At 52.6% G+C, this 19,387-nt stretch overlaps 1 protein-coding gene across 4 annotated transcripts in view; it reads left to right on the forward strand.

Annotated features, from left to right (window-relative positions):
• The first annotated feature begins 2,565 nt into the window (after positions 1-2,565).
• Positions 2,566-19,387, forward strand: part of UNC5B (unc-5 netrin receptor B) — an 89,621-nt gene continuing 72,799 nt past the window's right edge. For 2 of the 4 annotated variants that reach the window (XM_030798429.1, XM_030798430.1), the window contains exon 1: positions 2,572-3,094. In XM_030798429.1, coding sequence (XP_030654289.1) covers positions 3,016-3,094 — 79 coding nt within the window. In that variant the 5' untranslated portion in view covers positions 2,572-3,015. Of the gene's footprint in view, positions 3,095-19,387 lie in introns of all 4 variants that reach the window. The other 2 variants (XM_030798428.1, XM_030798431.1) reach the window with 2 other exon arrangements.

Genomic DNA, 19,387 nt, shown 5'->3' on the forward strand with positions numbered 1-19,387 from the left:
TTGGCAAATCTTAATCCTGCTGTCCTAATGTGTCATCCCCCAGGCAGGGACCCTGCCCATTCTTCACCCATCCCAGGGAAAGGTATGGCTCAGGGGGAGTCTGACTCCCTCTGAAGCCCCTTCCCTGGCCTCAGCTGAGAGCCTGCACTCTTGAGATGCCAGGGCTAGAGAGGAACCCCATCTGCAACTGCTCAGCTGCAGGTGGCTAGAGAAGGGTCAGAGACTTGGTACAGGAGCAGGGGCACAGAGCAGTTACAGAGGTTTCCCAACATACAAAATCCCGTACCCTGATGCTGGAGTCCTGGAGGGAGAGCAGGCCCCAGGACCTCCCATGAGTATATTTCAAGAGTTGAGAGAGTGGTTAGGCTGAGAAGGGAAGTGGGGCAGGGACTGGCAGGAGAGGGGGTAATGTCCTCCTTTTGCTTGCCCCCATCTCCAGTCCCCCTTCTCTCCAGCCAGGAGTTAAAGCCATGATACCTGATACTTGGATTAGAAGGGCCTGCTGGCTACACTTTACCACCTAAACAGCAAAGTTCCAAGGGCTGGAACTTTTTAGAAAAATCTCCAATACCCCACTGGCCTGAAGGAGAGAGAGAAGGAGGTTGGGGGGAGAGAGAGAACATGCTGTGGTCTCTGCATGCTGCCCATCTCTGCTGAGGTCCCTGCTGAGCTCTCCAGCACAGGCACAACCTTGACCATGTGCCTGCATCCAGGGGATGACCTTCAGATGTGGGTCTTGGCACAGGCGTGCCTGTATGTGTTTCCTGGCAGTAGTTAAGTATCTAAATATCTATTTGTCTTGGGAGTCATCTGCCTATTTGTGTTTTTAGTTGTGCGTGCCTGCGTGTTTGCTTTTTTTAGGCATACATCTTCGGTATGTGGGTGTCTCTGGAGTGGGGTGCCTATTTGTAGGTGTGATGTTTCTGGGAGGTGAAACATTGCACCTATTGTCTTTGTTGTATGTTTTCGTGTGTGTACCTTTGCAGGTGTGTATGGGTGGGTAGGTGTGTGTGTGCATGTGTATTTGCAAGGTGGAGTTGTTTGGGTGTGCTGAGCTGTTGACTCTCTCATCCACTGCCCTTGCCTGGGCTGTCAGAGGCCAAGCTAAGCAACCTACCTTTGCCCACAGCAGCCTCTCTCAATTGACGGAAGTCCTTCCCCCAGGGAGTCCCAGTCCACCCGTTGCCACCCTCCTGATGCTGGGTGCCCAGTCAGAGAGGGTTAGGGAGATGTGCTGATGGCATGCACGACCTCCCCCAGATACTCCAGACCCCGGCCTGTGAGGGGAGTGTGTGTGGAGAGGGTACTGGGTAGTCCTGCCTTCACCTCACCTCTGGGGAAACAGCTAGGACAGTCCCCTTCGCACAGCCCAATCCAGCCCTAGGGAAGGTGTTTGAGTGAGGCTCCCCCATTCAGAGGGTTTCTTTCCAATCCCATCTCCCCCATCCCCTTTGCTCTGTCACTCATTCACTCCAAGCAGTGTGATCTCCGGCAGGTGGCTTTACACCTCTGTGCCTCAGGTCCTTCATCTGTAAAACCGGATGTAAATGGTGCTTACTTCAGAGGGTTGTGAGAATTAACTGACGTGATGCATACAGAATGCTTAGCCCTGTGCCTGGCACAGGAAAGGTCTTTGCCTATGTTAGCTGATCCGCTCGTTCTGATCTCTCTGGGTTTCAATCCCAAGATACTGTCCATCCTTCAAACCTCACCTGTCCCCACGTGCTCCTTGGACCACTCTTGGGTGGTCAGGACTTTCCCCCTGGAATCAGACTGGCTGGGAGGGGAGAATCTTGGAAAGAGATTATTGACACTTGCACTGCAATTTCCACACAAGTTTTAAAATTTAATTCTATACCCCCTTGTGAAATAGTTATCCTTTTCCTCCATTTTACAGATGATGATGAAGGGAGCATCAGAATTGTTAAGTAACTTGTTCAAGGTCACATAGTAAGTAAGGGGCAGAGTCCAAGTTTACACTGAGCCAAAAATGGCTGTCCCACTGTCACGTAGGAGGCTGGTTTACAACAACCCAGGATCAGAGTGCTGGAGGGGTTTCCAGGGGTCTGGTTAACAGTTCTGCCGGAGATCATACAGACAAGCAGAGCCAGCCAGGACGATCCTAATCTATATCCAGCTTCATATCGCTGTAAGCCCCCGCGTAACCAGGACTTGGGTGTTCTCATTTTGGGAGCCTTTTTTTGGAAAGATCCCCACATGTGGAAGGCAGAACGCATACTACAGACAGGGGAGCCAAAAGTGAGAGTCTTATGTTTAATCAGAGGAGAAAGCTGACAAGGCCAAGCCAAATGAAGGCGCAAAGCCAGATTTCCTTAATTTGGGGGAGCCAAAATTGGGCCGCCTCCACGTCCAGCCATTCTCCATGGGCCAGGGTTTTCAAAGCGCCGCGCCCAGCGTCTCGCGAGGACCCTCCCCCGGGGTCCCCCAGCTCTGCCGCGGCCGCGCCCAGATGGCCGTCGGATCCCCCCCTCAAGGACCCCCTGCCGGCTCCGCCCTCGGCCGCCCAGGCCCCGCCCCGGCCGCGCGCGGTCCCCTTGGCTGGCTAACTCACTCCGGCGAGCGAGCGGCGGCGCTCGGCATTGTGGCAGGCGGCTGGGGCCGGCTAGGGCGCCGGAGCTGCAGTCAGCCGCGGGGCTCGGAGAGGCGCGCACAGGGGCTGGGACTGCGCGGCGCCGCCGCTGCGAGCGCCACTGAGCGGTCGCGCAACTTCGGAGCCAGAGCGCCGGAGCCAGGCGAGCGCTCGGAGACCCGGAGCCAGAGGGGCGCGCCGGAGCCTGGTTCGAGAGCCGGCGCCAGGCACCCACCGCGCTCCGAGTGCCAGGCGGCCCTCCGCGCGGCGTGGCTTCCGCTGCCCCCACGGAAGGCACGGGCTGGCGCTGCCGGGCGCCGGGGAGGACGGCGAGGAGGAGGCGGCGGCGGCGGAGACGGCGGCGGCGAGGCTGGGGCCAGGGAGACAGCCCTGGGGGAGAGGCGCCCGAACCGGGCCGCGGGAGCATGTGGGCCCGGAGCGGAGCTCGGGGCGCGCTGCTGCTGGCACTACTGCTCTGCTGGGACCCGAGGCTGAGCCAAGCAGGTAGGAAGCGATCGGGCCTGGGGGCGCGGGGCTAGGGGACCCTTGCGCCTCACTCTGTCCTGAAGTTGAGGTAGTCTTTTGTCGCGTCGATGCGCGCAGGAAAAGCGGCAAGGGCGCCCAAGTTAGAATGTAGATTTTACTGCCTTCCAAAGTGGGCAATGGCGCATCCACATCACGGGAGGGGGGCGCAGGGAAGGGGGTTCACAGTAAGCTGAAAGCTCCCTGCTCGCTTCTGAAAGGGATCCCTTCTTCTCCCTGGAAGGGGTGTCGGAGTCAGGGTCTGAGTCTCCGGGAGGATCCGCCTCTTGGGGACGCCCGGCTCTCCGCGCGCCTGGCATCCGCCCGGAAAAAGAACTGTGGCTACATAAGCAAGGTGTGCGCTCGCTGCCGTACGCCGGTAATTTACTAGTCTGGTCCCGGCTCGCCTAGGCTCTTACGCGGTATAGGGACAGGAATCTGCAGGCTAGAGGGAGAGAGCGAAAAGACCTGCTGAACACAGTAAGCGCTCCGGCAGCCGGGGCAGGCCGGCTTGCAGGGCTCCTGAAGCGGGGAGGGGTAAGTCCTGCACACGTAGCTTTCCCCGAGATCGCTGGGCCCGCAGGTCTGGAAGAATTTTTTTTTTTTTTCTGAGTGTTGGAGGGGGTGTGTGTGTGTGTGTGTGTGTGTGTGTGTGTGTGTGCGTGTGTTGGATGCGGGCGGGGGTTCTTAGCGATCCTGCGGAGTTTCCTTTTAAATGGGTCACTGACATTCTCGCTGTCCGGGGAACAGACTAGGTGCGCTCTCCTTGGTACAGCGCCCGCTCTGGACCCACCAAGATGACTTCAGCGAACTGGTAGGCTCCGAAATAAAGTCCCTAACCCGCCTCTCTCGCCGTGGATGAATACGTTTCTCGCTCGTCCTGTAGCTGGACCCGGCGTCGCTGGCTGGGCTGCGTCTTCTCGGGGAGGCTGTGGACTGACTGGAGCCACCCTCTCTCTGTTACCCCAACCCAAGCAAGTGGGCTGGCCACGGCTGCCGGGCGCCTCGGCTCTGGAGCCAGGTGGGGACGGGGACTCCTGCACGGAGTCCTCTCTGAGTTGAGGCTGAGAATGGAGCAGGAAAACTGGAGCAGAAAGTGGACGAGATGACGCAGCCCTCCCCACCTACCTCCTGCTGCGATGTTGACATCCGCCCTTCCCCCCTCCATAGCCAAAGATTCCTCATTCTGGAATTAGTGATTCCCACGGCGAGGAGTGAGGGCTTGGCTTTAGCACATTCCCCACTTTTTTTTTTCTGGTGCAAGTCCTGTGCAGTAGAGTTACAACACTCAACCATTTGATCCAAGTTAATTATGATTTGGGCAGACTCTGGTATTTAAAGCAGTGTTTTGAAGTTGGAAGGTAATGATGGGGATGGGGGAAGGCAGGCTGCAGAATGTCCGACCTTGTTTTAAAGGGTGCAGTTAGACGTGGGAGGTGCTTGGTTGGGCTGTTGGTTTCTGGTTGGAGGGGGTTTGAGGAGATGATTGAAGGGTAGGGTGAAGTCTCTGTAAATGGCACATGGGCGGGTTTGTGTCTTGGGAAGCTGCTTTTGTACCAGCAGGACAGTGGGATTAGGAATAAATACTTAGGTTACCAGGAATGAGGGGCTGCTGTAGGAGAAAGACAAGACTGGTTGGCCTATAGTTCTCTGGGTGGGTGGGCTTGCACAGGAAGGCTGGGGGTGGCCTGCATTTCTTGCTTAACAAAGCATCCAGCCCCCATCTTCCCCAGAAGAAACCCCAGGCCCAGGGCTTTGATGGATTTGGGCACGAATGGTGCCCAGTCAGAAATGGCCTCTAATACCCGGCTTTGATTTCTCACCAGCGAGCAGAAGCGGCGTTGGAATTGTGCTCATTACTTAGCGCGGCAGGAGCTGCCTGCCCACCAGCCTGGAGAGGGGCCAACTGGTGGGGTCGGCCTGCAGCCTTCTCATTGCCCAGAATGTGTGGCCCTTAGAAACCTGCCTTCAGGAGGGAGAACATGTCCCTGCCTCCCACACAATCTTTTTTTCGCTAATGCCACAGGCACAGAGCATCATTCTTTCAGAATGTTCTTTGGGTTTTTCCAGTGGATCTTTCACAAGCCCCATTTCACTGATGGGGGAAATCAAGGCCAGAGTGTTGGCTTTCTCCAAATCTTGCCTTCACTTGGCCACAGATTGAAGACATGTGAAGGGCTCTTGTCCAATAGCCAGACTGATTCAAGTCCAGCAGACCCTCCCTCCCATTCTTATCCACCCACCCCTCTGCCATGAGGCTCATAACAGACTGAGGCAGGCGAGGCTGTCTCTGCAAAGAGGGATCTTTACTGGGGGTGTCCAAGCTCCCCTCAAGTGGCAGGCACTGCTCTCTCCTTTTCCCCACCCCCACCCCATCCCTGGTGAATATGGGAATGAGCTCCCTTCACAGCACTGAGAATATTTTTAAGCTGTAAAGTCTGATGCTGGAGAAATCAAAACTGGAACCATAAAACCCCAGACCCTTAAAAGGTAATGTCAGCAAGTGACTAGCCAGAAAAGGCCACTTCAAAAGCTTTGGTTGGCCCTGGAAATCTCCTCCCACCCCACCTTTCAGCCCTTCCTGGAGCTTTTAATGAGCCTTTCCATGGCCTCTGGCTGGGATGGTTGAGAAGGAGTCGAGGTGTCACGATAATACTTCTTTTTAAGGTGCAATTAAAATCACAGTTTTTGTAGTGTCTCTGCTTGGTGTGTGTGCTCACGTGCGCGCGCCTGTGCACACACAATGGTAGCCTGTCCTCGTCTCCCTCTGCACTCACTGTAGCAAACACCCATCTCACTTAAACAAATGGAAAATCAAGTGTCTTAATGGGTTTTCTCATTAAAGTGAAAGTACCACTGCAGGGGAGGAATTTCTCCTGTAATCTCTCTCCTCCACCTCTCTCCCCTCCCCCACAAACAGGGAATTCTGTAGGATAAAACAGTTCCCCTCTTTTCCAATCCACTTATTTAACTGTTGACACTTTGGGACAGGCCAACTTCCCCAGGGTCACATTGGGACTCACCGGTAGCGCCAGGACTTGAACTGAGGCCTCAGGACCTCAGTCTAGTGCTTCTAGCTCCTTCATTCCACCTGGGCTGGAGACCCACCATCATGGGTGTGGGCTCGAGACTCTGAAATTGAGGCACCACTTAAGGCAGGCAGCTAAAGATAAGATCGCTTTGATGGCTGCTTTAGACTGGAACTCATGGCAGGTTGGAGGAAAGAGGTTGAGAGTTGGGAGGGTGAAGAGATGTTCCAGGAGAGAGGGAACAGGGCAGAGCCAAAGGTCAGGAGTGAAGCTCTGAGACCGGGCAAGTGCCCAAAGGTGGTTCCCCCGACCCCCAGCATTGGCCTCCTGAGCCACTGCCCTGACCTGGGGAAGGGAGACAGGTCACAAGCCAAGCTCCCTTGGGCTGCATGGCCAAATAAACATTAGCATTTTAGAGCTCTGCACCCATTTGTAGAGTTGGGAACAGAATATGTTTTACTTTTTACTTATATTCAAAGCTTTAGGAGCCAGTGTTCTCCCCCACCTCTTTGTTGTTGAGTTTCTCCTGGACCGAAGGTCTAGTGACCCTTTTCCTGGGTGTCAGGGCTTAAGATGAGTACCCCCCATTCCCTGAGCCACAGAGGTTTTCTAAGGAGGTTTGTGGGCTGCCTAAGACTTTGGGGATGGGCTGGGGGGAGATGGATCCTTTCCATTCCAAGTGCTCTCAGACAAGGTTAGTGATTCTGAATAGACAGTGCTGGGAACCTCCCTCCCCCAGGGCCTGCAGGCAGCAGGTCTTTTGACCCTCAGAGTTGGGGTTGGGTGGAAAGGAGACAGCTTGGAGGCCACTACCGCCTTCAGGAAAGGGCAGAGGGGGCTGGATCATAGGCTGGGACTTGGGGGTGGGAGCCTGGGCCTAGGGAAACTGCTGCCTGGACAGATGGCCCCCAGAGGGTAGGGAGGAGAAAGCCGGCACTCAGGCCAGAGCTGACGCTTCTCTTGGCGTCCTCCTCCTTCTCCTCCTCATCAGTTTCCTAAACAGCTTCCACAAATAGAGTCATTAAAGCTGTGAAGGCAAAATGAAACCAAACAAGTGCGTTCTGTGCTTTTCTGTTTCTTATTTTTTTAAGGAAATTAAAAATACCGTAATTAGAATAATACAAGGAGAGAGCACTTCCCGGAAGGCCTAGGGTATGGGCACTTCCCACCCACTGGGTTGGCCCCAGAGGTTGGGGCTGGGGCGCCACCTCCCGCCCCCCTAGGGTCTGCGATCCGCCGGGGGCGCCGCGAGCTTCCCCCCCGCCCCCGGCTCCATTCATTTCCCTGAGGCAGGATCTTTTTGGGAGAAGCTGGCATCCCGGCGCTGGCCTCGGCCCCCGACTGGGAGTTGGGTGGCGCTGGATTGGAACTCCGGCCCAGAGCCGCCTCAGCCGCTGCGCCCCCGCGGGCAGACAAGCCCGGGCGGAGCGCGCTAAGCCACAGGTCCCGCGGCGTTCCTTCCGGTCTTCGGGGATGCTAATGGCAGCGAAAATATTTGCTGAAGTGCGGACATCAATCAGCCGCCTCCCCGCTCCCCCACCCCCACCCCTTTTGTTTCCTCTTCCTTCTCTCCAAAAGCGCTGGGCTGCTGGGAGCGCCCGAATTTACCTTTTCCAACTAAGCGGCCTGATTAGCATCTCCGCCGCTTTCGGGGCTGGATTCTACCCTCTCCTGCGTCCCCCACCCCCAGTCCCCATCTCCACCTCCCTCCCCAGCCGAGCTAAATCGGTCCACTGGAGCCCCGGGAGCTCTAACGCCACCGCCTAGCGAGTGAGTGCGCGGAGCCGCCCTCCTTCTCACCTCCCAGAACAGGCTGCCCCCAGCGCTTGCAACTTACCCCTTCGCGGCGCTGCACGGCTCGGCTCGCTTCTCCAAGAAGGCAGGCTTGTGGGTGTGAGAGTATGTATTAAGGAGTGTGTGGGGGGCGAGAATGTGTATTAAGCAGGTGGGCGGAGGTGGGAGTTTGCAGTGGGAGGGGAGGGTGGGTGTGGTGTTGCATTGGGGTGTCAGGTGTGCGTGGGGGCGAGGCATGCACTGGGTGTGTGCCGGAGGATGGATGTGTGTTTGAGGAGGGTTGCGCCTTTTGTAACTCAGGATGTGTGATGTATAGGCTGTGTGTGTGTTTGGGTGTGTGGGGGGTGGGCAATGTCACATGGGCACATTTGTGGTGTGTTTGTGTATAAATAGGTATGTGTAATGTGGAGACAGTGAGTCACCACCAGGCATGGGAAGCTCCATCCATTGTGTTCCGTTGGGGATTCCACTTCAGGATGGGACACAGGCCATTTGCCCATCAGCACTTAAGAGACCTCATTTTGCCCCACACCTGCACTGTGAGCAGGGTTTGGCCTGAGTGCCAGGTTCTGCTGTTGGAAGGGCAGAGGACAGCTTCCCCTGCTGAGTGCGGATGGGACAGGCCTGCCTGAAGGTGGGTCCTGGTGCTCCAGGGGAAGGAAGTTTGGCAGAGATGGACCCTAAGCCAGCCCAGCAGCTTGGGCTGCTGCCCTCCGGGAAGATCAGAGTCCCAGACCTGGAGTCTCCTGCAGTCAACTCCCAGCTTCCCCAGAGCATGGGGAGTGGCTGTGGTTTGGAGATCTGCTCTCTGACCTGGGTCAGCTTATGCTTCAGCCTGTCTCCCCCAAAGGGAATGAGTTCTCCTCTAGAGTTTGCTGGAGAACGGGCCAGCAGAGCTTGAGTGGGTGGGATCCCCAGTGGAGAACCCCATCTCAGGCTGATGTGGCTAGGGCCTGGGGCTCTTAGCGGTAGCAATTGAAAGAGGACAGACACACCCACACACATGCTGGACTCCACTGTCCTTACCACTTTCTTGGTCACAGAAGCATTTCCCTGCTTTCCCAGGGCTGTCCACAGGAAGGACTTCCATCACTTCAACTCTAGGATAAGATGGACTGTTCTGGAGCAAGGAGGCCTACAGGAAAATCACAGTCCCTTCCCCCACCCTGGTGTGCGTGTTGCTTTACAGTTTACAAAACCCTTTTATATATGCACTTTGTCCTTGTAAGAACTCACCGAGGAGGTGGAAGCTCTCACTTAGAAGGCTGAAGAGATAGGACTGGGACCCGGGTTTGTATTAGTCAGGGTTCTCTAGAGGGAAAGAACTAATATATATATAAAGGAGAGTTTAGTAAGTATTAACTCACACGATCACAAGGTCCCACAATAGGCCGTCTGCTGGCTGAGGAGCAAGGAGAGCCAGTCCGAGTTCCAAAACCGAAGAACTTCTAGTCTCATGTTCAAGGGCAGAAAGCATCCAGCCCGGGAGAAAGATGTAGGCTGGGAGGCTAGGCCAGTCTCTCTTTTCACATGTTTCTGTCTGCTTATATTCTAGCTGTGCTAGCTGCTGATTACATTGTGCCCACTCAGATTAAGGGTGGGTCTGCCTTTCCCAGCCCACTGACTCAAATGTTAATCTCCTTTGGCAACACGCCCAGGATCAATACTTTGTATCCTTCCATCCAATCAAGTTGACACTCAGTATTAACCATCACAAAGTCAGAACTACTAAGCAGCCCTGGCCGCAGCCCTCGAGGAGGTGCTGTCTGTAAGTGTTGCTGATGTCCACTCTAGAAATGTTAAGTGGCATTCAGAGCATTGCAGATGCCATGTGAGGGTGACAGATGATATGCAGGGAAGAGCATAGCAGAGCCAAGGTTGTAAGGCGTGGGGCTTCCTGGGGCGGGTGATGAGTGCCAGACCTTGACTCTGTCCTTTTCTGGTCCTTCTGAGAGCATGTCCTGAAGAGAGGATGAGATGGGGGCTAGCTAGCTGGGTATGTGGGCAGGGGTGCCAGCCGACCTCTCCCTACTCTTGGGAAATTTGCCCCTGTTAGCATCTGCTGTGTTCACCATCTTGAGGTGGACACCAATCCTTGGAGAACAAACCCTCTGGCCCCATTCCACCTCCCAGCATCCCAGGTTCAACTGAATGTGTGTGCTTGGGTCACGAGCCCTCTCAGCTGCTTCTGACTCTGTGGGCTAGGACCGTGGCAGGCCCTGGAGGCAAAAGGCCTTCTTCTTGGATTTCTCTGTGGGGCTCCCAAAGGTGGAACAAGCCCAGAAAATACTTTCTAAGCACTGGTAGGGATCATATTGGGGGTGGAGACATGGGGAGGTATCTCTCTACCTTCTGCCCTGCCCCCACCAGAGAACACAAAGTGGGTAAGAAGGGGAAGGATGGAATCTGCCTAGCACTTCTGTGAGCCATTTGGCAGGGGTAGGGGTGGGGAGATCCTTTGTCATCACCACTTTTGGGAACCCCCAGCTGCTCTCTTTCCACACACACGTCTCCCTGGGGCCTTAGCTGCGGGTGCAGAACAGTGCATGGCATTGCCAATTGGAATTCTACGGAGGTTAACACGGCCTCCCAGCATTGTCACTGACTAACTTGATGATGTTGAGCAGTTCACCTAACTGGACTGTACCTCCATTTTCTCATCTGTAAAATGGGGGTAATAATAACATCATCCTCAGAATTGCCTTGAGAGTCTCATGAGCTGATGTATGGTAAAGCCCTTAGCACAGTGCCCGGCACACAGCGATCACTCAGGGCCTGTTGGCATGCAGCCTGCCCTGGAGAGAGCCCAGCAATGCATCATTATCTTCCTCCACGGGAGTGAAAGCTGGGAGGTCAGGGCCAGGAGTCTCAGCCGTTCCTGGCCAACGAGTTAGGAGACTCTGGCTCTTGATTTTCATTTACTGTGAGACCTTGGGCAAGTGCCTTTCCCTCTCTGGGTTCTGATTGTTTGGTTTCCCTTCCCATCTGTAAGTCTGGAGTGGGGCAGAGGAGGAAGGATGATCCATACAGGATGTGGGGTTTTTGTCTGGTTCTATCTGAAGAGGCCGCAGCAGTCAGAAAGAAACAGAGGTAGGGGAGGTCCAGAACCACTTGTGTTTACAGAGGCCCCTCCGGAAAGTCAATATATTGACTGGAATGCCCTTGCACGCATTATGCAGCCCTGGGTGTCTCTCTCACCGAAGCCATAAATCACCCTCTGGGAACTCGGTCCCTTTTTCCTGCTCCATCAGCATCTGCTGCCTCAGAAACTGAGAACCCCAGATGCCAAGCAGGGCCCAGGAGGTAGAGAAGGGCCCCACTGGCAGAGGCAGCCTGGGCATGTGCGAGAAGGAGCCCGTGGTCCCCCCCTTGTCGCCCACTCCAAAGCTCAAGTGCGCCCTGCTGAGGGTGTGTTAGGGACAGACTTTGCAGACCTGGCCCCCATGTCATGCATAGTTTCATTTCTCAGAGGCAGGGGTAGGCCAATCTTGGGGGTTGGGGAATGAGGACTCCTGTCTCCATGTAGGGTATCAGAACACCAGCCCACCCTAAAACCTGATGCACATGCCCATTCATTCAGCCTGAGCAAGTGCTGAGCTCCGCGCTCAGAAGCTTAAAAACCATGGGCCTGACTCTTGAAGAACTGATGGGCTTTGTGCTGCTTCTTGAAGCATGGGCCAAGTGTCTGGCCTGTGATGCTGGGGTGCAAGGGGGGTTAGGGTGACGCAACAGATATGAATCATTCAAGGATGAGCCAAGATGTGTGTGTCTTGGGAGGGGTCTTGTGCGATGTTTAGAGTGCAGGCTGTGCAGTCACATTACTTGGGTTCAAATCTTGGCAGTGCCACCATCTGGCTGTGTGTCTTAGAGCAAGTTGCCTACCCTCTCTGAGCTTAGTTCTGAGCTTAGTTCCTTCATTTGTAAAATGGGAGTAGTAATAGCACCAATCTCATTAGATTTGGGGATAAATGAGATCACGCTTAAAAGTGTTTTGCATATTTTGAAGAGCTCAGTGACATTCACTACTGTCATCATCATCATCCTCATCATCATATGGGCGCCATGTATTGGGTGGAACAAAGGGAAATGTCTGGATGTTGAGAGGAAGAAGCTCTTGTGGCCTGGGCAGTCAGAAAAGGCTTCCTGGAAGAGGGAAGGTTTGCACTTGACTGGCCCTTGAAAGATGAGAGACTTTGGGTAAATGGAGAGTGTGGCCCTGGTAGGGGATGTGTATGTGAAGGTATGGGTGGGAATGTCTGGCGCATCTACCCAGGAGACAAATTCTACATTCAGCTTCTGACTCGTGTCTGATCATCTAGCAACTCAAGACTTCTAGGCCCAGAGGTCTCTTAGTACAGTGGAAAGAGCCCCAGCCTTTAGGATTTGAATCTTCCAGAGGTGGCTCACGCTCTGTGCCTCAGCTTCCCAATTCATGAGATAGGCATGATTCCACCACTTTCACCAGGTGCTGATGTGACGTGAACTAACACATATACAGTCTTGGCAGAGTGGGTGCTCTGTGGATTTGCATTGCCTTCCCTTCTCTTCCTGCCCCTCCTCCACCCCCCGATCTGGCTGACCCCTGGATAGGGCTAGAGCTGGGCCTGGGCCCTGATTCGCTCCCTGTGCATCTCTAGGCAGAACAGGGGGACTGAGAGTCCCAAAGTGGCAGTTTCCAGGTTGGCCAGAGAGCCAAGGAGAGGGGCAGGAAGAGAGAGGCTGCTTTTTCTGGTGCCTGATGTTCACCTGGGCCTGCCCTGACCCAGGAGGCATCCCCAGGGCGTCTTCTGCTGAGATCACCCAGGAGCCTGCAACCCCCAGAGGCCCCAAGCGGCGTCTGGAGGCATTACTGCCTTCAGGAGACAAAGCCCGAGGAAAGCAGCTCTGTAATGTGATCAGAGGCGTCCGCCTGCCTGGCTGGGGACCTGGACACCCATGCAGGATGCAGAGCTTACAAGAAATTGAGTCAGGAATTCCAGGAAAGTTGTCCCTGGCCCCCTCCCCCATCCCTGTCCCACCTTTGGTCATTCTGTGACACAGCAGAGCAGAGTAAGATTCGGAGTGAGCAGTGACCTGTGGTGGGGTGGGAGTCTGTCGGATGGGGCAGCCTGTGTTCTTTCCCTTTCCTTGTCACCAAGCCAGGGCTCCAGGGTTGGGGAGACAGGTTCAGCAGGGGCAGGCAGCATGGATTGAAACGACTAGGTGATGGCAGAGCAGCCATGGCACTAGGTGACTAGGGAGGCTGGGCCTGATTTTGCTCACTCATGTGTATTCCTGGCACCCAGAAGGTACTGGATAAATCTCTGTAGAATGGATGAATGAGAACTCACAGTCAGCCCTTACTCACCCGAGAGGTAGCTGTGATTTTGTCCCAGCTGTGCATGGACCTGCTGCTGTGGATGAGTAACCAAAGAATTAGAAGATTTTTTCATTCCTTTGCTTCCAGCCTTCCCCTCCTGCCTGCCTGCTTCCCTGCCTTCATTATCTGCTGCTTGCTTTCTTTGAGCACTTACTGTGTACCCAACATGGTGGAAGCCAGAACCAAGTCTTCAGTGATCAGAGCCCCTAGGTAGGAAGGAATTTATTCACTAAATCCAGCGGAGCCACAGAGAATTAACCAAGTTTTGCAGTCAAGTGCCCTTGGCCCCTTTACATAGAGAAAGTAGACTGGCAGACACTTGCTGGGCTGGTAAACTTTGTACTTATCTGCAAGGTGGCCCTTGTAAGGCACAGCTGGTCCAGGCCACTTTAAAATGTTTGTTTCCTACTTGTAGCCACAAGCCCATTATCACTTTTCCCCACCTTGCCTTCTTGTGGCCCAAGAGAATGCTCACCACATGGACAATTGGCTGTGAGGCCTGAGAGCAAGTGTGGGCTGAGCAGGTGTATCTAAAGGCCACGGCCAGATCTGACTCCAAGCCTCAGCCCTCTATAGCAACTGCTACCAGCTTCTTAGCAGGAGCTGGGCTTGGTGCAGGAGAGCAGTTCTGGCCACGGGGTCTGGCTGATACAGACTCTCGGTGGCACCATGTCCAGTACTGACATCTTTGGAAGATTAAACATCCCCAGGCAGCAGCAAGCCTGGCCCAGTGACCATCCTCAGCTGGTGGCTCACTGGTCCTTATCAGGGGCCCCTGCCAGAGGCTGATCTGGAATTCCTCCCTGGCAGCCCAGGAAAGCTGGGGCTGCTGGGCACAGTGACCCCTGCTGCAAAGTTGATCCAGCCCCACATTTTCCTCATGGTCCATCCCACTTCTGTATAGACACACACACACACACACACACACACAGACACACACAACGAAATGACAGCAGAAAAAGCCCCAAGTTGAGGACTGGGAAAACTGGATTCTTTTTTTTCTTTTTTTGGAAATAAAAAACTGGATTCTAATCCTAGCCATGTAGCTAATCTGCTTTGTGACATTGGGCCAGTCCTTTTCCCTCTCTGAGCTTCCTCTGTTCAAATGAAGAGGTTCTGTCCTGGAATCAGAAAACCTGGGTTCAAGTCCTGGCCCCATCACTAACTGCAATTTCATGAGCCTGCATCTCCTCACTATAAACTGGGCCCCCTGATTGGTTGTGGGGACATTAAAGGAAATGGGCATGGTCAGTGAAGGTCGGTTTTCTTTTTTTTCCACCCAGAAGGAAATCCACAAATTGCTGTATCCTGCCTTCTAGCGGGATTTTGGATTGCTGGATCCCAAATCCACAGAGCCCGCCTTCTTTCTTTCTGATATTCCCTTCTTGACACGGGCATATTAGACATAAGGTAGAGTGGGGTTAGCCTACAGACTTCTGAGATGCCTTCCAGCCATCAAAGCCCATCGCTGTAAAGCACCGTGGGTACAGTTCAGGAAGGCCTGTGGGGTGACTTGGTAATTGTCTGAGGGTTATCAGCGAGGGGAGAGCCTGCCTTGTTATACACATTTGGGAGAGCCTGCCTTGTTATACACATTTGGAAAGAGCACTGGACTAGGAGTCTGGAATCTCCAGCTCTAAGGCCAAATCTGTCTCTGTGTGATAGGCAAATCTCACCCACCTTCTTTGAGTCTCAGTTTACCCATCAGCAAAAGGAATAAAAGAAGCTGAGTGCCAGGTAGGGCCAAGTGAGAAATCACCCAGAGAGGTGCTTCAGAAACTGTTCTCCAAACTCACAGGGGTCGCTGATCTGAGGCAGCAGGAGGCCTGCAGAACAGCCCCTGGACTATGCGGTGCATCCTGGGAACCGCTGCCTGTGTGGCAGGGATGAGAGGGCCCACATGCCATTTACCTGGCTTCTCCTATGCCTGGCTGGCCACGGCTGTTGAGCTAAGTGACAAGAGTTTTAGCCACTTCTCATCCATCTTTGTGCCCTCATACCCTGACCCCATTGCACACCCCACATCCCAGAGCAGAGGAGGCCTGGGTGCCACGTCAGAGAAGGTTAGTGTCAGTGCCGGGTTTGATGCTGTGTGAGCCAGCACACCATCTGCCATGCCCACCAGAAGTTACATAATCCCTCGGCCGGCTGCCCATTCTTAGAAAACGGGGCAGGCAGGACCAGCAGGGAGTAGAGAGTTAAGAGTTTTCTTCTCTGCATTTTGTTCCCTCCCAGCCCACCACATCCCTGGACCAGTCTTCACTCTCTAAGTTGCTCCCACAGTGTTCAGAGCCTGAGACATAAATGCCAAGGCAGAGAGAAGCTCAAGTTGGAAGGCGACATGGGTCTTGAGGACTGCTTGCCACCGTGCCACGCAGACTCGAGGACACCCTGCAGACACTGCCTGCTGGCAGCACACCTGGCTGGCCACACCTTGCCAGCCCCTCACACCGCTCCTCTGCTGAGCCTGTGGTGGGTTGAGGAGGACCACTCAAGCTTCTAGGACAAATAGAGTCTCCTCCTCGCCACCCCCTAGTTCCTACAGAGATATTGTCTTTCCAAAATCTTATCAGATCATAAGCATTTTTATTTATTTTTATTTTTATTTTATTTTTTATTTTTGAGACTGAGTCTTGCTCTATCACCCAGGCTGGAGTGCAGTGGCGCTATCTCGGCTCATTGCAATCTCTGCCTCCCAGGTTCAAGTGATTCTCATGCCTCAGCCTCTCAAGTAGCTGGGATTACAGGTGCCCACCACCACACCGGGCTAATTTTTGTATTTTTAGTAGAGATGGGGTTTCACCAAGTTGGCCAGGCTGGTCTCGAACTCCTGACCTCAAGTGATCCGGCTGCCTCGGCCTCCCAAAGTGCTGGGATTACGGGCATGAGCCATCTTGCCTGGCCCATAAGCATTTTTAATAACTGAATAACAGCCAGATAACACCACCCATGTTATCATTAGGGCCTTTGGAATCACCGAGACCCAAGATCCCATCCTGTCACCTTCATTTGCTGGCTGCATGATGTTTGCCAGGCGACTTCACTCTTGTTAGTCTCAGTTGCCTCATCAGTGAAATGGGAATCATGAAGCCTGCTTCCCAGAGCTGCCTTAAGGATGGAATCAGATAATACTTGGAGAGGATGGAGAAAGTATTTAGTGATGGCAGCTCTGATCAGCAGCATCCAATTCCATTCTCTTTTTTTAACATCGTGACCAGATCTGATTTATTGCAGGAATGCAAGAGTGGTTCCAAATGAATTCGCTAATATTAGTAACATGCCAAATTAATATTATGTTCCATATTAATGAATCTGAGGAAACAAAATCATATTATTATCTTCATAGATGCTGAACAAAGCTTGGATAAAATACTACACTAAAAGAAATAGGAATTAAGGGATACTTTTCAGATGAGATAGATAGATAGAGATATATACCATGGAATACTACTCAGTCATAAAAAGGAATGAAATAATGGCATTCACAGCAACCTGGATGGAATTGGAGACCATTATTCTTTTTTTTTTTTTCCTTGAAATGGAGTCTTGCTCTGTTGCCCTGGCTGGAGTGCAACGGCATGATAATTGGCTCACTACAACCTCCGCCTCCCGGGTTCAAGCAATTCTTCTGCCTCAGCCTCCCGAATAGCTGGAATTACAGGTGTGTGGCATCATGCCCGGCTAATTTTTGTATTTTTAGTAGAGACAGGGGTTTCATCATGTTGGCCAGGCTGGTCTCGAACTCCTGACCTCAGGTGATCTGCCTGCCTCAGCCTCTCAAAGTGCTGGGATTACAGGTGTGAGCCATCGCACCCAGCCAGAGACCATTATTCTAAGTGAAGTAACTCAGGAATGGAAAACTAAAAATCATGTGTTCTCACTTATAAGTGGGAGCTAAGCTATGAGGATGCAAAAGCATAAGAATGATATAATGGACTTTAGGGAGATGGGGGAAGTGTGGGAGGGGGTGAGGGATAAAAGACTACACATTGGGTACAGTGTGCATTGCTTACGTGATGGGTGCATCAAAATCTCAGAAATCACCACTAAATAACTTATCCATGTAACCAAATACCACCTGTTCCCCAAAAACTATTGAAATAAAATTAAAATAAAAATAACATATATATATATATATACACACACACACACACACATACACATACCCTAGTCCTAAAGCTGGTATCTTATTTAATGGGGAAACACTAAAGGTACTTTCAGTAAGATCAGTAATAGATACCCTGCTGGTATTCACCTCTGCTAGTATTCACCACTAGATGTATTAGCAAATGTGATTAAATGAGAGAAGTCAATTAGAAACATTAGAAAGGGGTAAAGAAGAAGTAAAACTATTCCTGTCAGATAGTAAAACATACTGGAAGGCCTCTGTAATTAAAACAGTGTGCTTACTGGTGTGTGAATTGGCAAATAGACCAAAGATAATATTAAGTTCAGAATTAGGCCCAAATGTCTATGGAAATACAGTACATAACAAAGGTGGTATCACAGGTCACTGGGGTTAATACAGACTTTTTAATAAATGGTGCTCGGACTACTGGGTAGCTATGTGGGAAAAGGTGAAATTTGATTCAAGTCTCACACCATACAGAGAGATGAACTCCAAGTGGATTTGGGATCTAGATGTAAACAATGATACAACTACTAAATGAAAACATGGGTAAATTCCTTTTTAAACTTGTGGGTGGGAAAGGCTTTCTAACTATGACTTAAGATCTAGAAGCAATAAAATAAAAAACTGATCAGTTTTATTACATGAATATTTTTAAATTTTCGACAAAAAAAAAAATCCACGGAACACCTTAAACAAAGTCAAAAGACAAAGTACTTGACAAACTGAGAGAAATATTCCTAACATATGCCACAGACGAAGGGCTGATATTTATGGTATATAAAGTGCTTTTAAATATCAAGGAACAAAGGATCGAGCCCTAACAGAAAGGTGGGAAAAAAAGACACGAACAGACAATGCACAAAATAAGATAGAACAATGACCCTCAAACAGACTCACTCAGAATTAGATAAACACATATTGTAAAACGACTACAAGATACCATTTCTCATTTATCAGACGGGAAAACATTAAACACTGTGGCCTCACATTCAGTTGTGGAGGGGGCTTGAGCACACGAGGGGCACCCACTGGGCCTGCTCTGTGCCCACCTTGGCCATTGTGTATGCATTGTCTCACTCAGTCCTTGCGGTGACTCTGGGAGGAAGGTCTTAGCAGAAGAGCAAAATGGGGCTTGGGAAAGTGAAGTGACCCACCCTAATCTAGCTTTTAGTGTCAGGGCCTCATCTGGGTTCAGCCCTAGCCTTTGGACTCCAGATTCGGTGCTCCTTCCATGAGCCCACCCTACACCCACTCCCCAAGGCAGGGACTGGGCCTTATCCACTGTGCACCTCCCTCAATGCCCAGGGAGTGCTGGATGCTCTGGAGTTCCTTGTGGAGTGACTGGGTGGTGAGGGAATTGAACTTGGAGCTGCTTTATAAAATGCAGACTCTTCCACCAAGGTGATTGTTGTCTCCCTAAAGAGCTGTTGATTGATGGACGGAACTGGACCTTTCCCACAGGCCAGTCAGCCAGCCTCAGTCAGCCCCTTTGCCATTTTAAGGATTGGTCAGAGAGAGTGGGTGTTTGTGGGTGCATGGGGAGCAACAAGCCCCAGGGGCAGATCAGCTGGCCTGCTGGGAAAGAGGCTTAGCCAGACCTCAGCTCCTACAGAGAGCGGAGGGGACCCTGGGAAGATGGTGGGGGCATGATTGCAGGAAGATCCTGCTCCAAGCCTGAGAATTCTGCTTACCAGTCAGTAAGTTGTTTATTACACCCTTGACAGTGTCCTCCTCCGCCCCTGCCCCTGGATCCTGAGGAGCCTGTAGAGGGCGGGGCAGGGCCTGCTGAGGGTCTGACCTCTCAAGGGAAAGGGGCCGCCGGAAGCGTGGATCAAGCCATCCACTCTCCTTCCCATCACGGCCCACTGGACCAGAGCGCTTGCCCGAGTCCCCGGAGGCCCTGATCTCTGCTGGAAGGGCAGGCTAAACAGAAATTCCCTGGGACCTTGGGGCATCTCCCT

This window comes from Nomascus leucogenys, chromosome 18 (assembly GCF_006542625.1).
Source record: "Nomascus leucogenys isolate Asia chromosome 18, Asia_NLE_v1, whole genome shotgun sequence".
Lineage (NCBI taxonomy): Eukaryota > Metazoa > Chordata > Mammalia > Primates > Hylobatidae > Nomascus > Nomascus leucogenys.